Raw genomic sequence first — 11,374 nt, 5'->3', positions numbered from 1 at the left:
CTCCAACATGGCAGGCAAGAACTCTGCCACTGAGCCACTGTTGCCCACGCTAAGAGTAACAATTTTTTTAAAAAAATGTCAAGGATAACCTCAGGCAATTTTAGAACTTGAACATACTTTACAGAATTATGATAGCTATGGGAGAATTATCAAAACCATCAAATTTATTCTCTCATTTTTCTTTTAAAGATTGACTTGCTTTCCAGAAACATGCGATAATTAATAGTACTTCAAAGGTTTGAGAGTTAGTAGGCATGTAGCCACAGTAAAACTCAAAGTTTTAAATATTTCATATAATTAGGGTAGTACTGTTTCTAACCATCAAACGGAAGGCAAAATTTTTTAATTATTAATATAGATTATATATAATCTATATTTATATATATATAAAGTTATATCACAGATTTATATACAGTTAGTGTGATGAATTCTGAAGTTAGGGTGAACTGACCTATGCTACTTCTGACAGAAATCTTAGAATTCAGTAGGATTTATAGTCTACACACTGCTAAGAAAAAGGAATATTCCCTATTTCATATTCTATTGCCATACCTAAAGAAAATACTTCTCTTTGGTGTATTTACTAAACATTTACTGCATTTGGTGACATAGGAAATTTATAAGGCAAAGGAAAATATTAAATATATAAATATGTACGTACTTGAATGGACTTTCAATAGATGTTGTTGTGACTTTAAAGTGCTTGTATCTTCTGGCATTCATTCTTTCATTTGTAGTAATACCTAAACATGATATCTAAGAGGTAAGAGAAAGCAAACCATTACTATTTGAGTATTTAATATGAACAAGGCCTAGGATGGAGAGAAAAATGAAGTCCTTTTGGTTTTCCATCAGGAGATCATCAAGCTAGTTTACATGATGACATCATTTGAGTCTGAAAAGTAGACTGTTAAGTAGGAAAAATATTTTTAAAAATAGGTTCGTTGGGCGGTGCAATAGTGGCTCAGTGGCAGAATGCTCGCCTGCCATGCCGGAGACCTGGGTTCAATTCCCAGAGCCTGTCTATACGGAAAAAAAAAAATAGGTTACTTGGCATTGTGTGCATGGACAGATGGACACTATATATATACAGACAACCTCACCCTCAATCTCTTGAGGAATGAGGCTTTAAAAATATCCCTAATTTGTAAAAATAAACTCTTGAATAAATACTGATTTTTATGGATAAACACTACCATTAAAATGAAAATAAAATAAATGACATCACCATTCTAAGCTTAGCCTTTTATCAAATTGAATGTATTTGAATCAGTAACAACAAAAATAAGTTCTGTCTTGAGAGTACTGAAAGTCAAAGGTTCATAATATGAGAAAAGGAAGGAGAGGAGGGAGGGAAAAAGGGAGGCAGGAAGTAAAAGCAAATCCAAGAATGAAATTAATCCTTGAAAAGCAGGAATGGTTCAAAAAAGAACAAACATTATCATCTTTTAGTCAGAGAGTGAACTTGTATAAAAATTTCCAGTTAGCACACTAAGTAATGCACTTGCACTTACTTGGTACATCTGACACATGAGTAATACAGCCACCCACATGAAATGAAATACACTGTTCAGAAACATCCAAAACATCCAAGGAGAACATGTGGCAATCTGAGTAATATACGTCCAAAATCCATCCTTGGTGTAAGTGGTCTCACAGTGGAGGCCCCAGTCTAAAACCAGAACAGAGTATTCATATTTACTCAGTAATCATCCAAGCCTTCTGTATAGGCATTTGTGCTAGGCACCACTTGGAAAATATAATCAAAGAGTCTAGATTTAACTGATGAGTTTCAATAGTTAATATTTCTTATACTCTTGAAATTGTTGTACACTAATGAAAAGACATATCAAAGACAGAAAAGGAAAGGTAGCAGCCAATCTTTAAGAAGTTTACTGTATTGGGCAGTGCAACAGTGGCTCAGCAGGCAGAATTCTCATGCCAGAGACCCGGGTTCAATTCCCGGTGCCTGCCCATGCAAAAAATAAAAACAATAAAAAAATTAAAAAAAACAGAAAAGTTTACTGTATCTTAGAATAAATTTTTTATTTGTTTGCTATTAAAAATGCACAATACCTAAAAGAGCATTTTCTTTCTACAAACCCAAGATGATAAAAATAGGTAAGAATTTGGCTTTCAGAAGAGGTGGTATAACAGGATCACGGTAACAGGGACTTTTCTTAATGCAGTATCTCCTACTCTCTGAGAGTGCTGCTCTAACAGACAGCTGTTACTGGCAGGAATATGTTGGGCCAAAAATAAAGTCAAGATCTCTGACCAAATGAATCTCCATATGAGGAGGCAGCCTTCAAGATTTATTTTTAAACCAAATCTAGTACATTTTTATGCTAAGGGCCACCAAGCTCTGAAGCACAGTAACTAATATCTTCATTAAAACTCTTTCTAGAATGTGTTCTCAATGTGCAATAAAAACCCATCATTTCCACTAAGGTACTAAACTCAAATGACTGAATGAAAACTCACACTTAAAAAGGGCAAACTCTAATATCTATTACTATTCTCTGGTAGATAATTATATCTTACTTTTCAACACACTTCAAGTTCTGTGCAACTTCATTTCAAATATATTTTCCCAACTGTTTTTCAAACAAAAAGAACTAGCACAATCACACATATATAAACTATTAGAGTAAAATAAGTATGTGATGTGAAATTTTTGTTTTGTTTTCTTCAGAAGCTTTTCAAAGTCTATTAAATCAGTATGTTGTCAGAGGACAAATATTCACTGATAATTCTGTTTGCTTATAAGATATGCTGAACATAATTTATTTGATAGTTCTATACTATTTCTTTCTTTATGCGTATTGTGATAAAGTACCCTAAACAATAACTTTTAGTGAAAAGACTTGTCATTAACATAATTTGTTAGTATATATTCATATACTCTGAATACGCAAACATTTATATTTTAAGAAAGCAAAAAACTAATTGTACTCACAAGAAATACAACCATAAATCATCCAGCAGATCATAAAAAGCAAGAAGAAAAGGTAGCCCATAAAGTATCTATGGTTGCCTGCACCTAAAGAACAACACAGAAGCAATTTTTTCAGCTAAGAAAAAAACGACTGGTAATATACCTTTTGGGAGTATGCCATGAAAGATGTGATACAACCTGGACTCGAATCACATGCATTATTTTATAGAATTTTTTCAAGAAAATAAATGTTTTTATAAAGTCTTAAAATGCTTATAATTATGTAAAGTGATGTGATGACTGCAATGATATTTATTCTGAAGGCAAAAGCATCCCAGTGAACCAAATAAATCACAACTCTGAAGCTTTAATCTTATTCTTTGCTTTTTCTGGGTTTAAAATGACCCTATTTTATATTTACTTTTATAAATTCTACTATTCAGTTTTTCAAAGGCTTCTCCCCAGGGTCACACAATCCCAGCATTCTGTTACTTCATAAAATTCCCAGGGCCATCTCTCAGACCTCTAAGTTCAACTTCTCAAACTGTACTATTCTTGAACGCTATTAGTGTGTAGAGCTATTTTTCATTCCTCTCTGTCTCCATATATAACCTTTCAAATATTCTTATTGCTTTACTTCCTTCAATTTAATTAAAACGCAACACTATTTGCCTCATTAATTTCACTGCTATTCAGTGGTAGAAAGCATGAAACACTAGCTACCAGAGAACTGATAGGGAAATGAAATCAGTCTTTTTACAAGTCCTTCTCCCTTCTCAACTGGGTTGATGTTTCAGCAATCAGAGGATAAATATGGGGATGAGGGGTGTGACAGAGTACAGGAATGAACTTCCTATAATCTACTTCAATACTGTATTTCATTAGTTTTCAAAAGTAACTTAAGTACTTTAAAACAATATTAGAAATTATTAACATAACTTACCTACGCAGTTACCCACCCATGGGCAATGATGATCGAATTTCGCTATACAGCGGTTGCACACACCACAGTGTTTGGACCTCACTGGTTTTCGTATCTGTTAATAGACAAGTAAAAGGATTATGAAAGGCAATACACCCAAAAGAGAAAATGTGAACATTTATTTTCTTAAAATACAATTAGGAAAAAAAAAACTACATTTCTTTGAACATGATTAAACTAAGGTTTCCAGATAACTAAAACCAAAAAAAATCACAATTATCTTGTTTAATAAAACAGGCAACAACAGAGACCTAAAAGATGATGCTACACAAATACATATGTATTTGTCTTAAGACTGAACACTGAGCCATAAATTTACAAAAATAACAACTGGAATACCAAAGACCAATTTGCTGTTGTGATGAATGGTAATTTAAATTCTGAAAAGTTCAAATTTCTACTCACATTTCTGAAAAATAGAAAATATGTCAGGAATTCCAAGAAGATGGCAGAGGAGAGTAGACTGAATTCACTTCTGCTCCATGGAACAAGACAAGGTACAGGGGAAAAATAACTGGAACTATGGTCCCAGAGTGTGAGTAAACAAAGAGGTCTCTAGGGTGTTTAGGGGGAGAGAGAGAGGTGGAGTGAGGGGATTAGGATGGGGAAAGCAGGGTGGGTCAGTCAACAGTGATCCCCACCAGGGGCAGGCTGTTACATGAGGGGAGGTGTGGATCCCTCTCCTCCAAACTACTCCAGCTGCTGGCTGGGGAAACCTCGCCAAGCAGCTCCATATGCAATAACGCCTGTGTGGACTCCAGAGGTGGACCTGACCATGCAGACTGGGAGCAGCCAGGTGCCAGGAATAGCCAGCCCCACCATGGCTTGGAAAGTTAGCTGAAGATATAATCAGGGAAAACTTCCAAACCCTTATAAAAGACATAAATACACAAATCAAAGAGGGCCAATGAACTCCAAATAGAATAAATTCTAACAGGCCTGCACCAAGACACTAATCAAACTGTCAAATGTTGGAGTCCTAAAAATAGCACAAGAAAGTAATGTACTACTCACAAGGGAAAACACACAAGACTGACTTTGGACTATTCAACAGGTGCCATGGAAGCAACAAGGCAGTGGTATGATATTTTAAAATCCTGAGCAAGAACGGTTTCCAGCTAAGAAATCTTTATCCAGCCAAGTTATCCTTCAAAATTAAGGGAGAAATTAAAATCTTCAAAGACAAAGATTGAGAGAACTAGTCAACAAGAGACCTGTCCTACAAGAAATACTAAAGAGAGTCCTATCAGATGGGAAAAAAAAGACAGGAGAGGGAGGTCTGGAGGAGGGCACTGAAGTGAAGAATACCAGCAACGGTAATTTAAAGGATAAAAAAGAAAGAGAAGGAAAAGAATATAGAGATCTGACAAAAATAAAAGGATAAGATGGTAGGATCAAGAACTGCTTTTACAGTTAACAGACTAAACTTACCAATTAAAACATTCAGACTGGCAGAATGGATTTAAAAATATAAACAATCTATATACTGTTTACAAGAGACACATCTTAGACTCAAGGATATAATTAGATTGAAAGTGAAAGGATGGAAAAAGGTTTATGCAAGCTGTAACCAAAAGAAAGTAGGAATAGCTACACTAATATCAGATAACACAGACATTAAATGTAAAGACATCATATGAAACAAAGAAGGATACTACATATTTAAAAAAAAGGGACAATTCACCAAGAGGAAATAACAATCATAAACATTTATGCTCCCAACCAAGGGGTTCCAAAGCACATGAGGCAAACAGTGGCAAAATTGAAGAGAACTATAGACATTTCAACAGTAATAGTGGGAAACTTCAATATATCACTCTACACTATAGATAGAACAATCAGGTAGAGGCTCAGCAAGGAAATAGGGAACCTAAATAATGGGATAAATGAATTAAACCTAACAGACATCTATATATCATCACACCCCAAAACACCAGGATATATATTCTTCTCTAGGATAAATCAAATGCTGTAATACAAAAGGAGTCCTTATAAATTTAGTAAGACTGAATTATTCAAAACACTTTCTCTGACAACAATGGAATGAAACTGGTAATTAAGAGTCACCAAAGAATCAGAGCTTTCACAAATAAATGGAAATTAAACAACATAATCTTAAATAACCAGTGGGCTAAGAAAGAAATTGTTAGAAGTATTAAATTTCCATCTGGGCAACCTGGGTACCCTCTCAACCTTCAGGGACTCCCAAGAAAATAGGCCAAGCCCTGAATTTTGAGGCTTGCCCTTATGAAACTTATTTCTGTAGTGGAGAAGCTAAGACTATCCATAAGGAGGCCTAAGCGTTGCTTCCAGGAAGCCTCCTTGTTGCTCGGAGTTGGCATCATTTGCAATGTAAGCCCAACACTCCAAGGAAAATGACTGCCCTCCCCCCACGTGGTAAAGCCATCTGGGATGAAAATCTCCTTAACTACAGGGTGTGTGACTGACTGCCTGGGATGAGTATGACCCTGGCACTGTGGGATCAACAATACCTTCCTGATCAAAAGAGGGAAAAGAAGTATAATAAAATAAGGTATCAATGCCCTAGAGAGATCAAATGGAGTCAAGAGGCTATTCTGGAGACCATTCTTATGCAGGCTTCAGCAGATAGTGCCAATTGCCATGGTTTGCTAAACCCCAATCAACATCACTCCTAATCACTCTTAAAAACACCTAGGGGCTGACTTCCGGAGAAGATGGCGGCTTAGTAAGACGCACGGATCGTAGTTTCTTCTCCAGGACAGCTACTAGGGGAGTAGAAACGATACAGAACAGCTCCCAAAGCCACAACAGAGATAAAAAAGACAGCGTACCCCATCCTGGAACGGCTGGCTGGCTGAGAGAAGCCGCTCGGGTGAGATCGCCGACGGGCGCGGGCTTCACCGGGCGGGACGGCAAGCGGCCGGAGTCACTCCCTTCCCCCTTCCCGGGCCGACTGGGAGAATTGGAGAGGCGGTTCCCTGAAACCGCTGAGGCTTGCGCCCACACCATGCGCAGCCCCCCGAACCAACTGAGAGAATTGGATCAGAAATCCCCAGGCCGCGGAGAACGGTGACGGGTCGGGGAGACCCCTTCCAAACCCGTGACTCCCTGGGAACGTGCACTCTCCCGGGAGGGCCGCTGGCGCCCTCCCGCCACGCTTGTCGCCCCGGGCCGACTAGGAAATTCGGACGGGCGCTTTCCCGGGCTGTGGCGGCCAGCGACCCTTCCCGCGTTCGGACCCCGGGCCGGCTCGCACTCTTCCAAGCCGCTTTGGCTAGCGAACCTCCCGGACGGCGAGAGTTTTCCAAAGTTAAAGGTCCCACAGCACCTTTTACTGGTGGGACCTGCAGACAAACGTGTGCCATGAGCGCCACCTACTGGGCAGGATAAGAAAAACAGAACCCAGAGATTTCACAGAAAAATCTTCCAAACTTTTGGATCCAGTACCCAGGGAAATCTGTCTAAATGCGCAGACGCCAACAGAAGATAACGGATCACGCTCAAATAAGTGAAAATATGGCCCAGTCAAAGGAACAAACCAATAGTTCAAATGAGATACAGGAGCTGAAACAACTAATGCTGAATATACGAACAGAAATGGAAAACCTCTTCAAAAACAAAATCGATAAATTGAGGGAGGACATGAAGAAGACATGTGCTGAACAAAAAGAAGAAATAGAAAAACTGAAAAAACAAATCACAGAGCTTATGGAAGTGAAGGACAAAGTAGAAAAGATAGAAAAAACAATGGATACCTACAATGATAGATTCAAAGAGACAGAAGATAGAATTAGTGATTTGGAGGATGGAACATCTGAATTCCAAAAAGAAACAGAAACCATAGGGAAAAGAATGGAAAAATTTGAACAGGGTATCAGGGAACTCAAGGACAATATGAAGCGCACAAATATACATGTTGTGGGTGTCCCAGAAGGAGAAGAGAAGGGAAAAGGAGGAGAAAAACTAATGGAAGAAATTTTGACTGAAAATTTCCCAACTCTTATGAAAGACCTAAAATTACAGATCCAAGAAGTGCAGCGCACCACAAAGAGATTAGACCCAAATAGGCGTTCTCCAAGACACTTACTAGTTAGAATGTCAGAGGTCAAAGAGAAAGAGAGGATCTTGAAAGCAGCAAGAGAAAAACAATCCATCACATACAAGGGAAACCCAATAAGACTATGTGTAGATTTCTCAGCAGAAACCATGGAAGCTAGAAGACAGTGGGACGATATATTTAAATTACTAAAAGAGAAAAACTGGCAACCAAGACTTCTATATCCAGCAAAATTGTCCTTCAAAAATGAGGGAGAAATTAAAACATTCTCAGACAAAAAGTCACTGAGAGAATTTGTGACCAAGAAACCAGCTCTGCAAGAAATACTAAAGGGAGCACTAGAGTCAGAACCGAAAAGACAGAAGAGAGAGGTATGGAGAAGAGTGTAGAAAGAAGGAAAGTCAGATATGATATATATAATACAAAAGGCAAAATTGTAGAGGAAAATATTATCCAAACAGTAATAACACTAAATGTTAATGGACTGAATACCCCAATCAAAAGACATAGACTGGCAGAATGGATTAAAAAACAGGATCCTTCTATATGCTGTCTACAGGAAATACATCTTAGACCCAAAGATAAACATAGGTTGAAAGTGAAAGGTTGGGAAAAGATATTTCATGCAAATAACAACCAGAAAAGAGCAGGAGTGGCTATACTAATATCCAACAAGTTAGACTTCAAATGTAAAACAGTTAAAAGAGACAAAGAAGGACACTATATACTAATAAAAGGAACAATTAAACAAGAAGACATAACAATCATAAATATTTACGCACCGAACCAGAATGCCCCAAAATACGTGAGGAATACACTGCAAAAACTGAAAAGGGAAATAGACACAAATACCATAATAGTTGGAGACTTCAATTCCCCACTCTCATCAATGGACAGAACATCTAGACAGAGGATCAATAAAGAAATAGAGAATCTGAATATTACTATAAATGAGCTAGACTTAACAGACATTTATAGGACATTACATCCCACAACAGCAGGATACACCTTATCTCAAGTGCTCATGGATCATTCTCAAAGGTAGACCATATGCTGGGTCACAAAGCAAGTCTTAACAAATTCAAAAAGATTGAAATCATACACAATACTTTCTCGGATCATAAAGGAATGAAGCTGGAAATCAATAATAGGCGGAATGCCACAAAATTCACAAATACGTGGAGGCTCAACAACACACTCTTAAACAATGAGTGGGTCAAAGAAGAAATTGCAAGAGAAATTAGTAAATACCTCGAGGCAAATGAAAATGAAAACACAACATATCAAAACTTATGGGATGCAGCAAAGGCAGTGCTAAGAGGGAAATTTATTGCCCTAAATGCCTATATCAGAAAAGAAGAAAAGGCAAAAATGCAGGAATTAACTGTTCACTTGGAAGAACTGGAGAAAGAACAGCAAACGAATCCCAAAGCAAGCAAAAGGAAAGAAATAACAAAGATTAGAGCAGAAATAAATGAAATTGGAAACATGAAAACAATAGAGAAAATCAATAAGACCAGAAGTTGGTTCTATGAGAAAATCAATAAGATTGATGGGCCCTTATCAAGATTGACAAAAAGAAGAAGAGAGAGGATGCAAATAAATAAGATCAGAAATGGAAGAGGTGACATAAGTACTGACCTCACAGAAATAAAGGAGGTAATAACAGGATACTATGAACAACTTTACGCTAATAAATACAACAATTTAGATGAAATGGATGGGTTCCTGGAAAGACATGAACAACCAACTTTGACTCAAGAAGACATAGATGACCTCAACAAACCAATCACAAGTAAAGAAATTGAATTAGTCATTCAAAATCTTCCTAAAAAGAAAAGTCCAGGACCAGATGGCTTCACATGTGAATTCTACCAAACGTTCCAGAAAGAATTAGTACCAACTCTCCTCAAACTCTTCAAAAAAATCGAAGTGGAGGGAAAACTACCTAATTCATTCTATGAAGCCAACATCACCCTCATACCAAAACCAGGCAAAGATATTACAAAAAAAGAAAACTACAGACCAATCTCTCTAATGAATATAGATGCAAAAATCCTCAATAAAATTCTAGCAAATCGTATCCAACAACACATTAAAAGAATTATACATCATGACCAAGTAGGATTCATCCCAGGTATGCAAGGATGGTTCAACATAAGAAAATCAATTAATGTAATACACCATATCAACAAATCAAAGCAGAAAAATCACATGATCATCTCAATTGATGCAGAGAAGGCATTTGACAAGATTCAACATCCTTTCCTGTTGAAAACACTTCAAAAGATAGGAATACAAGGGAACTTCCTTAAAATGATAGAGGGAATATATGAAAAACCCACAGCTAATATCATCCTCAATGGGGAAAAATGGAAAACTTTCCCACTAAGATCAGGAACAAGACAAGGATGTCCACTATCACCACTATTATTCAACATTGTGTTGGAGGTTTTAGCCAGAACAATTAGACAAGAAAAAGAAACACAAGGCATAAGAATTGGAAAGGTAGAAGTAAAACTATCACTGTTTGCAGACAATATGATACTATACGTCGAAAACCCGGAAAAATCCACAACAAAACTACTAGAGCTAATAAATGAGTACAGCAAAGTAGCAGGTTACAAGATCAACATTCAAAAATCTGTAGCATTTCTATACACTAGTAATGAACAAGCTGAGAGGGAAATCAAGAAACGAATCCCATTTACAATTGCAACTAAAAGAATAAAATACCTAGGAATAAATTTAAGTAAAGAGACAAAAAACCTATATAAAGAAAACTACAAAAACAGGTAAAAGAAATCACAGAAGACCTAAATAGATGGAAGGGCATACCGTGTTCATGGATTGGAAGACTAAATATAGTTAAGATGTCAATCCTACCTAAATTGATTTACAGATTCAATGCAATACCAATCAAAATCCCAACAACTTATTTTTCAGAAATAGAAAAACCAATAAGCAAATTTATCTGGAAGGGCAGGGTGCCCCGAATTGCTAAAAACATCTTGAGGAAAAAAAACGAAGCTGGAGGTCTCGCGCTGCCTGACTTTAAGGCATATTATGAAGCCACAGTGGTCAAAACAGCATGGTATTGGCATAAAGATAGATATATCGACCAATGGAATCGAATAGAGTGCTGAGATATAGACCCTCTCATCTATGGACATTTGATCTTTGATAAGGCAGTCAAGCCAACTCACCTGGGACAGAGCAGTCTCTTCAATAAATGGTGCCTAGAGAACTGGATATCCATATGCAAAAGAACGAAAGAAGACCCATCTCTCACACCCTATACAAAAGTTAACTCAAAATGGATCAAAGATCTAAACATTAGGTCTAAGACCATAAAACAGTTAGAGGAAATGTTGGGAGATATCTTATGGATCTTACAACTGGAGGCCGTTTTATG

General features: G+C 37.1%; 1 protein-coding gene across 2 annotated transcripts in view; it reads right to left on the bottom strand.

Annotated features, from left to right (window-relative positions):
- ZDHHC17 (zDHHC palmitoyltransferase 17) overlaps window positions 1-11,374 on the bottom strand; it is a 185,686-nt gene that overhangs the window by 5,666 nt on the left and 168,646 nt on the right. For both annotated transcript variants that reach the window (XM_077111496.1, XM_077111495.1), the window contains 4 exons: window positions 3,882-3,975; window positions 2,960-3,043; window positions 1,515-1,672; window positions 662-756 (listed from right to left, as the gene is read on the bottom strand). In XM_077111496.1, the coding sequence (XP_076967611.1) occupies window positions 662-756; window positions 1,515-1,672; window positions 2,960-3,043; window positions 3,882-3,975 (431 nt within the window). The remainder of the gene's footprint in view (window positions 1-661; window positions 757-1,514; window positions 1,673-2,959; window positions 3,044-3,881; window positions 3,976-11,374) is intronic.

This window comes from Tamandua tetradactyla, chromosome 7 (genome assembly GCF_023851605.1).
Source record: "Tamandua tetradactyla isolate mTamTet1 chromosome 7, mTamTet1.pri, whole genome shotgun sequence".
NCBI classification, from domain to species: Eukaryota; Metazoa; Chordata; class Mammalia; order Pilosa; family Myrmecophagidae; genus Tamandua; species Tamandua tetradactyla.
The sequence above is the reverse complement of the archived record's forward strand: the minus strand, read 5'-3'. Positions and strand labels throughout refer to the sequence as shown.